We start from the raw sequence: 14,732 nt of genomic DNA on the forward strand, positions 1-14,732 counted from the left end.
AAAAAGGGGGGAGATGTTTTATGTAATTATCTTCACCGCACAAATTGCCCTTTTCCCTGGACGTTTTTAACTTCCCCATCCTGCCTACAGCCCTGGGATTTCTTAGTGGTCTCCCGTCCAAGGACTCGTCAGGCCCATCCTTTCTTGGTTTTTTTAGGGTAGTTTCCTAAAGTCATCGTTAGGATGCTGGGTGTGTGTGTGTTGTGTGTGTGTGGGGTTCTTCCTGTCCCTCCCGGCAGGCTTCGACGGCGTCGATTTAAGACCAGCAGGAGCACCTCGGGCAGAGGCAAAGGCGGGCGTCCCCGGTGATTGACAAGGCGAGCGGTCACGTGCTCCAGTCACGCCACCTCCCTCCGCAGCAGCAGCAGCGCAGGTCTGCTCTACGGACGAGCGGAGGATAAGCGCGCGCCGAAACAAAGTTCCCAGCGCCGCAAAAAAAAAAAAAAAAGTTGGCCCAAATTGTCAATGCCCGGCGGGCGTGCGGGCGGGCGGAGGAGGTTCTTCGCCTCGTCAGCCATCACGCCTCCCTTTCCATTTGCAGCGGAGGCAGCCGGGCCGAAGCTGAGAAAAACTTTTCCGTGGCGGTCGCCGCTTCCTTGCCCGCTCTTGCCCTCACCTAATAACAAAGGAGGGATCCCGGGAGGAGCCGAGGGAGACCGCCCCTCGCCGCCGCCGCCTTCCTCTAAAGTTCAGCTCGCCCGTCTGGGGTGAGAGGCGAGGCGCTTCCCTCCTCCCTCCTTAGGGCGAAGCAGCCGGTGGAAGTGGAAAGGAGAGGCGGCCAAAGGGTTTCGCGGGTGGTGGTGGTGGAGGGTTGGGTTGCAACGAAAGAACAGTCGAGCGAAAAGTTGGCTTTGCTTTTAGCGACTTCTTTAAGCGGCGGCGGCGGTTTGCCTTTTGCGCTGGCTTCTGCTCGACGGGCGCTTTGGCTTGCTTTGGGAAGTTTCGGGGAAATCTTTGGGGAAAAAAGAGCGAAAGCCGCAGCAAAAGCGCCACGAAGCGGACCCCCCCCCCGAGGACTGACCGTCCGCCACATACGAAAGTCTTTTGCTTCCTCCGCCCCCCCCCTCCCCCGCAGGTAAGCCGATGAATGATTGACGGTGAAGGGAAAAAAAATAAATACAAATAACGTGGAGGACAAAAAAAGGGCTCCCCGAAGAATCCAGGTCTTTCTTCCCAACTTCTCTCCCGCCGCCGTAATCGATTCTCGGTCTGGGGGGGATACTTTCCGTTGGAGTAATTGCTGTGCTGTGTGTGTGTGTGTTTGTGTTTGCGCGCGTGTTTGTCTTCGCTTAGGGCAGGGGTCGGCCACCTCGGCTCTTTTATGACTCGTGGACTTCAACTCCCAGAATTCCTGAGCCAGCTATGCTGGCTCAGGAATTCTGGGAGTTGAAGTCCACGAGTCATAAAAGAGCCGAGGTGGCCGACCCCTGGCTTAGGGTTAAGCCAGAGAGGTTGAGGCGGAGGGGATTCCGCTGCGAAGTGACAACTTCGTGGAGAAGTCTGCTCCACGTGGGAACGGCAGTTTATTATTAATCTGGCTTATTAGTCGGTCGAGCGCTTTTTTTCTTTTTTTTTTTACAGCTTCTCGGACTCTTCGATGGTTTGGAATTTGTTTCCCTCTCCTCAACCTTGGCTCCCTTTTAGCAAATGAAAGAGCGCGGTGTGTGTGTGTGTGTGTGTGTGTGTGATCTTTATATTGGTTTGTCTTTGAGAAGGGCCATTTAAAAAGCCCCCCCCCCTCCCTTTCCCTTTGGCGTAAACTTTAGCGATCTGACTTCGTGCTAGTAAAATGTTTTATTTAGAAAGGTCTACCCGGGGACTCTTCCATTGGAGCACATTTTGTGGAACTTATTACCTACCTATAGTGTTGGCGATGGGTGTTAGAGACTGAGCTACCAGCCGCTTGTCAGCACTAAATAATTTTTTTTTTGCCACCATCAAATGTTGCCCAGATTTTTGTAGCCCCTTTATAAAATGCAGATAGGCTTTCATTGGGTTGTGTTTTTATACTAGATGAAGGTTAGTTGCCTTCGAGTCGAGTTTAACTCCTGCTGACTTTATGGATCTCTTGAAAAGTTTTTGTTTTTTGAGAGGTGGAGAGAGCTGACCTCTATTAAACTCTTGATATATAGTACATTTCTGCAAATTTTGATTTCCTGTCCCACTCACCTTTAGATTTCTTGGCATGTTAAAACTACTCCGAAATATTTATCAGGCCTCACGTTTAACAATATTTGCATGCATTTGGTGGGAAGGGGTAGGTAACAGTCCGGAGGCTCAACTTTACCTATGTCATTGGTACTTCCTGAGTTGCTTTAATATGGGAGGAAATACCACTGGAAGAGCTGCTTCTGTTTGTGATTTAATTGTACTGCGGCCTTTCCCAGCCCTCAGGATTTCTTTGACTTCAGTTCCCAGAATTCCAAAATTCTGGAGCGCACCAGATTGGGGAAGGTTAGTGTAAAAGAGAGTGAAGAAAGACAGCTGTTGCTTTCACTTGAAGCGGAAAGTAACTGCAGTCCTCTTTATCATCAGTCTTACTCCGCCTCCTTCCTGATACATATCTGGAGGTTTTTTGGGATAGTCACTGGTTATTTTAAGGAAGAATAGCATGACCTAATCTCTGTTGGTGTTTTCTAATTTAAAATCCTTGTAGGTTATGGTTGCAAGTAGGCTGGAAGCTGAGTAGGCATTAACTAGCTTGCTCTGGAGTGTTCAGAGGACCTTAGACAAGGCTGAAGTTTTGTTTGATGGGAAGGGAAAAGGTAAGAACTCGAGTGTGAACTTGGCTCTATTACTAATTGTAAGGGGGGGGACTTTAAAATACTTTCTGGAAGAAAGTCATAGTGACATAGTTGAATGAGCAGCTAGAGTATCCATTACATGCTGTGTGCTTGTAGAGGAGTGTGTGCATCCAGAGGTTTCTTGTAGAACAGGAAAAGGCTGAAAGGTAAATTGGATGGAAACCAGATTCTGTGCTATGTGCAAAATCTGATTTGGATAATACTGCTTGGTAACTGAAATGATCATGTGCTGAATAAAAGTCTAAGTAAAATTTCCCTATCTTAAACCTTATTTCCATATCTTATTATTTTTTCTATTGTCTGTTGTAGTTAAATACTGATATTAGTGAATATCATGTTTTTATTCCTAGTATGCTTTAAGGTTTGTTACTCTCCACTCTATTCCCAGCCTCACCGAACCTTTACAAGGTGTAGTAGTATAAATGTGGTAGAGAATTGATTCTGAGCCCTTGAGAAAGGGTGCAGAAAAATATTAATGGTGCATTGTGCCTTTGCTAGTGTATACAGTACAACTCCTATTTTACAGAGTTTAGATAAACGAATGTGTGATTGATAACTAGTGTTTAGATAATTAATATTCTCTACTGTAGTCTTGCAGGAGTTATCCAATCTCATCCAGACAAGCTTTGGGGGTAGAAAGTAAACTGCTTTCTCTGCAACCTTTTTGTTAGTTAAACACCCCCCCCCTCAGTTTTCTGGTCTGTAGACATAAAATGTTAGTGATGAGAAAAAGTGTGAGGTTATAGATTTGCCCATACTTTTATGGAAGTATCCACTAGACCAGTGACCCCCTCAACCTTTTGGGCACCAGGGACTGTGGAGAGAGACTTTTCCTCGGACCCGAGGGGGTGTGGTTTTGGGTGCTACCTGCAGATGCGTTTCGCTTGTTTCTGTGGCCCAGTTTCTGGCAAGCCATGGCCCGGTGCCGGTCCACAGACCAGGGATTGTGGACCCTGCACTAAACTCCATATAATTGTTTCAGAGAAAAAAAATTGTGTATAATTACATTCCATATGTTGCACTAGAATGTATTTGGAATGCAGTAAATACAGTATATAGGTTCCAAAATAAGTTTATTTGTTTTTTGTATGTGTGTTTACATTTCAGATATTAATTTCATAACAATCAAGAGTGTGAATTCAGCATGCAGAGATTTTAAAAAATTCTATATCGTGATTTTGAACTGGGAGAAAAAAGGATGGCCAAGGTTTTGGATATTGATAAAGGATCTGAGGGAAGTAACAATGAATTTAGCAACATCATTAAATCCAGATCTGGTAAGTTTCACTTGCAAGTAAATGTTTTTTTTCCTAATAACATTCCACTGTAAAAACAAAGGAAGTGCTATTTGTTTGAAGGGCCAGAATGCATGTTATGTACAAGTGCATGCTGATGTCCCTTTAAACAGGAAAAACTTGTTTAAGAAGGGTGTGATTCCGAACAGAGGAACAGAAGTGTAGGGCAGAGCCTTTTAACTCTTTTTTGTCCTCTGTCTTTTTGCCCTTATCCCCATTTCTGCTGCTCTTTTTCACTCCCAGTGTCCCATATTTGCAGTAGAAGTATGCATATTACAGAGTGCTTTGAGATAATTTTCAGTGCTTCAATTGACTTTTCCAACCTGTGGTTTTAACAAAAAAAAGTGTGTGTGGGGGACCATGTTATTGTGTAATGTGCAGTTTGTCCTTCTCATTCCTTTCTGATTCATCTGCTTGTCATAACCTTGTTAGGGACTTGAATTGCTACTTCAAGAGGCAATTGTAATCTAATAATAATAATTACAGGCCTCTGCTTTTCTGCGGTGTAAGTCAAGTTTGTTTATTTAATCTCCTCCCCACTCCATATTCCAACTGCATTGGGTTTTATAAAGTGCCATATGTCCAGTATGCCTTTATGGAATTATCTAGCAGCATTCGCTGTTTGAGGCCTGGAAAATGTACTGTGTGCATTTAATAACTTTAAATATACTAATGAGAGTAAAGGTTGCATAAATCTGCAGGGGCAATTTCATGGCTAACATATTGCCTTATTTCAAAACCAGAACTGTAGCAGTGAGTGGGGAGGAAGATTTTGTGCACATTTTGGAAATGAAGGTTTCTTGCTAAAGGTTTCTCAAACTATGTTAACAAGGTGGAATTGCTTAAATTGAAAGAGTTCAGGTGTAATCTTTCACCATGCAGGAATCAGTCTGAGATAATGCAAAAATGTGGTTTTCGATAAAATGCTGTTTGATTCTTAAAAAGTAATTCTACTAGGCATGTTTTCTGTGAATGTCCTCTCCTTATAACTTGATAATTAAAAATCTTAGCTTTATATTTCAGATCTTTGTTATAGTATAGTTGAGCTAAATCCAATAAGACCTTACTACAAAGTACTCCTACTGATTGAAATAGTTTAAATACCAAGTAGATGTGTGTAAAGTTCTATCATTGCAACTGATTTAACCAGAAGGGAAGTGTTAAACTCTGTTTACTAAAATCAAAATAAGTTTGCCTATCTTATTTATTTATAACATTTATATTCTGTATCTTGCCATCAGGTGACTCTATCTACTTTGTAGATTGTCCTGTCCTCAGTTTATTTATTAGTTTATATACTTGAGACATGAACAGACCCTTCAGCAGTATTTCTTAGGAAGCGCGGTGGCTCATGAGTTTAGGATGCTGGGCTGATGATTGGCAGGCTCACGTTTGAGACCCAGTTGCTGCCACAGGACAGGTTGAGCTCCTGTCACATGCTCCAGCTCCTGCTGACCCAGCAGTTTGAAAGCGGGCTACCACATGTAGATAAATGGGTACCACTTTGTTGGCCAAGTTCATGGGGATGTGAAAAGAGTCCCCAACTGGGTCCCCACAGGCAATGGTGACATCAGTGTTCAATCCTTTCAATCCGGAAGCACTTTGGTGCTCCTGGCTGTATTAGTAGAATTTCTTGATGGAAAAGTCGCCATACTTTATAGTATACCAGGCAACAAGTTAAAAACCTGTTGTCAAAATATATTTTTGTATATTTGAACTTTATTCCACCTTCTTGTGCCAAAATCTGTGTGTGTGTGAGAGAGAGGGCTAAACATAAGAAATAGATATGTGAATACCTACCTAGAAATACATTAGTTTGATATTCAACATTGTTATATAGAAGTGATTCAATGTCTAGTTTTTACTTAATAATTCTTGATAAATTGCAGTGCATGTAAAAAACCTGGCTGATTTAATAAAAATATTTTTTCCTAAGTTGTACATTTGTGCAAATTTTCTGAAGACTCAGATGCACAAATTTCAACTCTCAGTATTCTCAACAATGAGCATGTTAACTAGGGAATTTGGGCAGTTATGATCTGCACATCTGCAGAATGTCTATGTTTCCGGCCTAGCATTTTCATATATGTTGACTACAGTTCTCATAATTCCAGAGGGAATTTCAATGAAGCATATCTGGAAAAGGCGATAAATTAATGGATTATGTACAAGAATTACAGAGTAATTGTATCTGTTAACTTGAATAATTGATGACTGCAAAGCTTCCTGTTGTCATAGTAGTGATCCCTGGAACTAACTGGGGCCTCCAGCAAATATTTAACTAGAGGTGGGTCAGCAGAGAATATTTCTTAAACCAGGCTAGGTTATGGATCCAGCTAGGCCAGTATTGTCTGTTCTGCTTTCAGCAGCTTTCCAGATTGTTGGTTCTCCTTTTAACTGATTTCTGACCTTTTAAATTAGATACATCGTGAATCAAACAAGCAATTTTTGGGGGAGAAAAATGGTAGCTCTGTCATAAAACTAATGTTGCTCACCAAAAGAAATACTGGCTTGAAATCAAATATGTGTAGCAATAAAAAGTCCTTTCTCTTCTGGAGAGCAGTCTTATAAAATACAGATGGTCCCTTGACTTTTATAAATGGCTTTTTAGGAATGCAGGGGCTGAAGTGGGAGAAGGAGCCAAGAAAACTGCAGAGTGAAAATGATTTTCTTCTCTGTTTTTGGAACCAAATTATGATATTTACAATTATTATTTTTTCAAGCAAAACCTAAACAGTAATAGTCTCTTTGAAATCTCAGTATTATGACTTAGTGACATCATCAACAATCAAATGCACTTTTGTTATGTATTTTGCTACAATTCTAGTGAATTCTGGCACAGCTGCATCAGAGGCCTCCAACCTTTTGGGCACCAGGGACCGGTTCCATGGATCTGTTTTTGGCATGCCGTGGACCGGTGCCAGTTCATGGACCGGGGGTTGGAGACCCCTGAGCTACATAACTGTGGGCTACAAAAATCCAGATAGCTACAAGGTGGCAACATGGAACAAGAGTTTCCTATTCCTCTTGTATGCCATTTTGTGATTGTTGGTTCTAGGAGCTATAGTGTTCCAATGGATAGTTGAAATTCTTCTCATTCAAAGCTAAGTTGCTATTCTGAAGCTAATATTTTATGTTATTAATTTTGGATAATGTTTAAAGCAAGCAAGACCAGAGCCAGAGTGGTGTGGAGGCTTAAAACTTGTTTTCTGGCCATTGTGATCCCTATCTCTCTATTCCAATGAATACATATAAAAAACATTTTAAAAAAGATATGCAAAAGTGGAAAGCTTGCCAGCAAGGTAAATTTATATCAGGTGTGTGTTTTGACCCCAAGTAGCACAGTGTAAAGACTGTTCGGCAGAAGCAAGTGAGAAAATTATGTCTTTGAGCTCTCGGGCCCAGGCTGAGGAGAAATTTTTAATTGGGGTTTTAAGTGTACAGGGTCAATTTAATATTTTTTAATTTGGTTTTTTAACTTTTGTATGGTGGATTTTTAATTCCCTGTAAACCGCCCTGAGTCCTCAGGGAAAGGGCGGTATATAAATGTAACTAAATAAATAAATAAATAAATAAAACAGAGGTGTCAAACTGGCAGCCCATGGGCTGGATGCATCACGTACGAGCCACGCCTACCCCGGCTCTGCAGAGGCGAAAAATGTCACAATACATCACATGAGGCAGTTGAGTTTGACACCCATGGTCTAAAAGCTAGTTGAAAGCTAGCTTTATGATGCTTCCAGTAGAGTAAGTAAGCAACCAAGCTCAGAGAACACCATGGGCTCTCCAGTTTCTGATGCTTATTGTTCGAACCTCTCTTAATAAGAAAAGTATGTGTCAAATCAATGATTTAGATTTATTAAATGGGAAGAACCATTAGGAAAAACATCTAATGTGTGGGAAAAGTGAAGCTGATCTTCAGATAAATATAGTTGTTTCATGGGTATTCTCAGGAATTTTTTTCAGGAGGAAAACTACAGCATAGTATATGACTGTGATTTAACATTCATGTCTATTTCTTGCTCTGATGAATCTTTTTAGTACCATCTGATGAATCTTTTTAGTAACAAAATAATCAAACTTTTGTCTAAATTTGATTATTTTGTATGATTGCTCAGGAATAAGAACATTAGAAATGCCCTTATAGAAAGTCACATCCTGGTGTTCTAAGCTCATTTGCAGTGGCAGCATCTGTTTTGATGTTTTGGTGAGTTTTTCCCAACTCTAGAGCTCAAGAGTTAACACTGGGTTGTTAATGCTTCAAAATGGAAAGTGTTCCATTGAATTATCACCCATCTGACAGTCTTTGAAATATATTGAACATTCTTGAAAGTATCAACAGAGCATCTTCTGCAGCAAGGTCTGCCATGATAGGTAGCCTTGAGATTGATCAATCATCATATTTGGTTAATCAAGACATTACAGTTCTCTTTTGAATAAAGTCTTAACAGGATGGAAACCATCAGGCTCTGAAATAGTTTTTAGAATGAACGTTTCTTTTTCTAGCTATTACTAATTGATACCTAATCAGTATTAGGCAGAGGTGTTCTTGATCAGACAAAAGGCAGATCAAGGAATTGCTAGCTGTCTTAAGTGGCATCTAATCAAAAAGAACATTCCTTTCTCTCATTTTGCTTAGATTGCATTCCACTGCAGGCTCTCTGCTAGACTGTGATGTCTTTATAATATTTTTTTTTACATGAAAGAAACTTAATTCTGAGCAGTAGCATACCATACCGTACTGCATCTTTGGCCTCCCCCTACATGTGTGAAATTCCCCAGAATGCGCAAGCTATCAAGGCATTGTTGAGAATTCTGGAGGTGGAAATACACATATCTGAATTATGCCATGGTGAGCGAAGGCTGCCATTTTGCCTCAACACCAGAAAAGAGGAAGTAGCTGCATCCAAGGTCAAAGGAGAAATCTGTGATCTTCCTTAAGCCAGTACATTCATGTCAGAGCCCTCTTCCATAATAAACAGCACAAACGTTTACAATTCTTGCATCACAGAGTTGCATTCTCATAAACTGATAGTATGCCTTCCTTTTTTATACATTTTTTATGTTTTGGTTAAATACACCAGTTAAGAACATATTTCCCAGAATTAAGCTTTGAATAGTAACAGAAAATTATACTGTGCTGATAATAAGTTACGATTCATTAGTTTGTTCTTTTTATTTGTTCCTCCTTCCTCTATCCACTCTTAGTTATGCATTTATATTAACACTCCTTTTTTATTTTAAGGAAAATTCTGATAGGATTGATTGTGCTTTTTATATGTCATGCTGTTCATACATTTTACTCTTCTGAACAAGACATACTTTTGGCAGCTGCATGCCTAGGGCTGGGAATTTATGCAGTGTTAGCCATGTCAAATGGCAATCAATTGCATATTGCTTGGATTCTTTGTAATGGAATTTCAGTAGAGCCTGCAGACAGAATTTCTCAGTTGTGTAGAGTATAATCAAGCCTCTTTATTTCAGGCTGTCATTTCGTCTACATGCTGTTTGTATGTTGCAGTGGTCAGTTGGAATGACCTTGGGAGACTGCGGAAGAGATGCTGCCTAGGGAGCAATCAGATGAAAGATGCCTTAGCCTAGAGCTGCCTAATGGGCAGAGGAAAAAAAACTAAAAAAAGAAATCTCCCTAAAATACCAGACTGTAAAAGAGACAGCAGGTGATTTGTATTGTTAAACTTACAAGATTCTGTCAATCTGTAGCCTTTCTATAAAGCAAAGTAGTCCATCTAGTTGTGTTGCCTGTCTGTTCTCCTGGGAAGGCTAACATATGTCTAAGTTGGATCTATAATATTTGGAGTGAATATAGGTCATTTGGGAAGGAGAAATGAACGTTTTCTATGTAAAATCTTCTTTCAGTCAAGTTTCACTTTAGGTGTCTTCAGAGCATATCCATGGAACTTTTCTAGCAACAGTACAGAAAGAATTTATCTTTTGTCACCTTTGGGGTTATTTTTTTGTTTAATTTCTCAGTCTTCCCTGTATCTCTAGAAAATCTCCCATCCAGGTCCTAACCAACTCTTCTAGCACAGCCAAGATATACCAGAGTTAATAGGATAGGGCTCTTGCATCAGCTGTATGGATGCTATTGACAAAAAAAAAACATCCTGTCCCTGCAACTGTTCCAGGTCTGGTCCAGGATACTGAGGAAGGTTTGGCTGCTATAATGAGCAAGAGGTTGTTCAATCTAACATTGGGTCTGGTTTCTGTGCTCTTCTTTTTCTTTAACACAGAGGTCTTCAAACGTGGCCCTTTTATGACTTGTGGACTTCAGCTCCCAGAATTCCTCAGCCAGGCAAGTTGGCTGAGGAATTCTGGGAGTTGGAAGTCCACAAGTCATAAAAGGGCCAAGTTTGAAGAGCCCTGCTTTAACACATGTGGGCAGCATGCCCATATTGGATGGGACTCTCACATGGTGCAAACCTATTGTATAATTTGTTTAGGCTTATGTGTGAAACCTGATAATTGTAATACGCCCAGTAAGCCACAGTTAAATAAACCATGGAATAAACTGATAAAAGGTAAAGGTTCCCCTGCACATGCGTGCTAGTCGTTTCCATCTCTAGGGGCCGGTGTTCATCTCCGTTTCAAAGCCGAAGAGCCAGCGCTTGTTCGAGGACGTCTCTGTGGTCATGTGGCCGGCATGACTAGACGCCAAAGGTGCACGGAACGCTGTTACCTTCCCACTGTAGTGGTCCCTATTTTTCTACTTGCATTTTTATGTGCTTTCGAACTGCTAGGTTGGCAGAAGCTGGGACGAATAACAGGCGCTCACTCTGTTACGCGGCACTCGGGATTCGACCCGCCAAACTGCCGACCTTCTGATCGACAAGCTCAGCGTCCTAACCCACTGAGCCACCACGTCCCTTAATAAACTGATAGGTGAACCTATATATGCCCCTGTACTTTTATTTTTAATCTTAAGGCTTCTGAACCTATTTAAAACATATACTGTATATTGGAATTAAGATAGGAAATGTTTCCTTCATCTCATCCTGAATAATTGAATATTAGCATGAAATGCCAGAAACCATTAAACTACTGTAAGCATATGTCCTCGTTTTAAACAACTGCTCCCAAGTGTGGGCACACATGGGTTTAGTTAAGAAATTGGATCCTCGGGTTTGTGGGCACAAATACGTTTGTTCACATTTCCTGATGACATTGCTAGACTCCCTTATCCCTCCCGATTTTTAAAAAACTTTTATTTTAACTACAAAGGAATAGGAAATCTGCCTGCTGCAAAGCAAAATGATAGCCTCTAGGATCATTTTTATATGCAAAAAAGCCAAAGGACCACAAAGAAGCTTTCTCAGAGTTTAAAAAGATGATGTTCTGGTCGCTCAATGCTTAGTTTAGAAGCCCCACTTCAGAGGGAGCATCAGGATAGCCTGTCATGGAATATTGTGCATTTTTTGAGTTGAACCAAACTAGTTGGCTCTAATTGCAGTTCACATACCATTCAAAGTTACAATTTCTTTGGTAGGTCACAGTTGTCGAGATTCAGCTAACACCTTAAGCAAACAGATCACATTAAGGATTAGGGTGATATGTGAATCAGATCCACATGTGTCTTTCTATGACCATTCCCTGTTATAGCTTTGCTTTGAGATTTCTAATCCTCGCTTCCTTCTGACATAAGTCAACCATAAACACTTGCCTTTGTGATGCAACTTTGTTATTTATTTTTATATTGAAGTCCGTGTGGTCTGTTAAAATGCCTAGGTATAATTCTTCTGTCAAAATGTACAATTGGTCGGTAGTATTTCTTTTGTGAAGTTTTGCCTCCCTCCACCCCAGTTTGATTATATAGACTTAAAAGATTGTGTACTACAGTGTTGTTTACTGTGTGCCCCGCTGGAGTCAGTAATGGTTTCTTGCTGAGTTGTAGGATGCATGGCAAGCTTTATGAAAGCAGGAATTCTGAATACCTTTTCTTTCAAGTTATTGTTTTCTCAGACTTGGTAAGTGTAATGTTAGATATTGCTTTGATGGTTACATTCAAAACAAGACTTCTTTGTCCACGAGCAGGAAAAGTGAGTCAGATTCTAACTTTCCAATATTGCTAGCTTGATCATTGTTGCACATAACTACTCTCCCCTCTTTTTGTGTGTGTCTGTGGCCTAACGTGTCTTTTATGAGACTTGGAAACAAACCAACTTTTAGGATTCAAGCATAAACATAGAGGCACTTTTATTTTTATTTTATTTTTATTTCATCATTTATTTATTTTTCTTTTACAATATCAGGTAGCTGCATTAATATAATTCTAAGATACATGAAAATCATAAGGGTACTTTTATTTCCCTTTATTGAAATTTGTTGTTAATGAGGAGAGAAATTGCTTGGAACCATTGCAGAAAAAAAGACAAGAAAAATAATAGAGAAGAATACTAATAATAGAAGACGTGATAGAGGAAGATGAAGTTGCTGGAACCTTGGGTCAAGGTGACCATGTCATTGGAATTCAATATAATGCAAACACAAGCAATAGAATATAATCCAACCAGTGTCTTAAACTTTAAGAGAGCTGATTTTAACAAACTCAGAGAGAGCCTAAGCAAAATTTCATGGAGAAAAATCTTAAACTCAAGAAGTATGGAAAACACTGACAAATATAATCATAAAAGCCCAGTCCAACACAATACCACTAAAAAGGAAAAATAAGAAATCCAAGAAGAAACCAGCATGGTTGCACAAAGATTTCCCTGATAAACTGAAAAAACATAACTAAAGCAGAATATCAGCAGAAAGCCTGAATCTGCAAAGATGAAATCAGGAAAGCAAAGGCTCAGAATGAACAAAGACTTGCAACAAAAGTCAAAGATAATAAAGTTTCTTTCAACATATAAATAACAAAAAAAAGTTAAGGAAACAGTTGGTCCACTAAAGAGAGACGGTGGCAAGGTAGTAACAGGTAGAGAGAAAGCAGAGCTGTTTAACTTGTCTGAAATGGCATAGAGTCTCCTGCTTGAGCAGGGGGCTGGACTAGAAGACCTCCAAGGTCCCTTCCAGGTCTATTCTGATTCTGAAAAAAAAGGAAAAACCATTGAGATAAGCGAAGTAATAGTTTGATACAGTATAAATATAAGGTGGCAAGGAACAAGTAAATAAAACATACTAATAATGAACTTCAGCTTTTTGGAATATTAAGTCAACAAGTACTCGACCAAATAAATAACTTGCCATATGAGGAATATGAGGGAAAGGGCAACAATGTATAGACCTCATTTTTGAAATGGTTTCTTCCTTATACCTTGGGATAAGGCAGGAGTGGGCAACTATGGCTCCTTATAATCTGTGGACTTCAACTCCCAGAATTCCTGAGCCAGCCAAGTCCACAGGTCATAAAGGGCCCATAGATGCCCACACCTGGGATAAGGTGTTTTTTTGTAACAGAAGAATGGGTCCAGTGGTATTGAAATCTGCATGTTCTTAAAACTGAAATAGGTTTTTTTTGTATGGAAAGAAACTATGTAAAGGCTGCATATTTCAGATAATGACTTTGCACTGACAATAGCAAGCTTGGATAATGGTTTTTGGTTTGAGGTGGGATTGTGCATTCATCTTGTTTAATCTCTTTTATCATGTCCTTTGCATGTTTGGGAAAGTACTTGCTTTAGAATCTACATTCCTATTTATGTACCAACGCAAGAATCTTTGGTTTAACCCCCCTCCCCCCATCTTCCAATTTGGATGCAAAACCAGAATTGTTTCAAATTGCATACACTGAAACTCTGATAGTTACATTGTAACTTTTAAAAAGGTTTTGATTTATTAAGCTAAAACCACTTTATTTATTGGATAAGAATCCTTGAACCACATAGTATCTATCAATACTGTAGTATTCTTCATATTTTATTTTTTGTGGTGTTTGTAATGGGAAAATATACTATCCATGGATAGAAGACTGCAGAAATGAAATTAAAAAAATGTTCAGAATGAAAATTCTATTATGTTTTCATCTCCTTTGCATAAAACATTCCAGTTTCAGTCATATTTGCATTCAGGCCTTTGAAATGGCATTATTCTTACTCAGCAGTTATTCTTCAAAGCTATCCAATTAAGCACTTATAAATAAGCCACTCTGGAGGACCAGAAAGCAATAAAGCTTGTTCCTCGGTCAGAAACCTTATGGCTGAATGGTTTGTTTGCCTCAGAATGTGGCAGTCCACTTCATAGTCACATCTTTGCCTTTTTAAAACTTCCAAATGGTCTTCTGATGTAGCCCATTGACAACATATTGTGCTATTCTTACTTGTTAGCAGCTGGTGGATAATGGATATTTGATACTGCACTTTGCTTCTGTTCAGATTTTTGGAGGAGCAGAATTAAAGAACATTTGGATCTCTCTTGTTTTTAGTGCAGATCTGTTCCAGTGTTTATTTTTCCAGGTTGTTCCCTGGTCATACGTATCACCTTGGATTCTTTAGGGACATTTTTGGAAGCAGGAAATCACCTTTATTTGGTGTGGGAAAATTGAATTGGAACATTCTTCACTTCTCTCTTATGCAGATTTTCTCTGCATGATTAGATAGATTTGGCCCAGTGAAAGTCAACAGGCAGTAAATTAAAAAGCATGACTATTTGACAACTTCTCTGTAAAACATCTGTA

General features: G+C 39.9%; 1 protein-coding gene across 2 annotated transcripts in view; it reads left to right on the top strand.

Annotated features, from left to right (window-relative positions):
• The first annotated feature begins 389 nt into the window (after positions 1-389).
• The window catches only part of UTRN (utrophin), a 386,201-nt gene continuing 371,858 nt past the window's right edge, over positions 390-14,732 (top strand). The window contains exons 1-3 of one of the 2 annotated variants that reach the window (XM_083373856.1): positions 390-707; positions 2,657-2,765; positions 3,912-4,081. In XM_083373856.1, coding sequence (XP_083229982.1) covers positions 4,003-4,081 — 79 coding nt within the window. In that variant the 5' untranslated portion in view covers positions 390-707; positions 2,657-2,765; positions 3,912-4,002. Of the gene's footprint in view, positions 708-2,605; positions 2,766-3,911; positions 4,082-14,732 lie in introns of those variants that run through there. The other variant, XM_083373857.1, reaches the window with a different exon arrangement.

This window comes from Vipera ursinii, assembly GCF_947247035.1.
Source record: "Vipera ursinii genome assembly, chromosome: 1".
Classification (NCBI taxonomy): Eukaryota; Metazoa; Chordata; class Lepidosauria; order Squamata; family Viperidae; genus Vipera; species Vipera ursinii.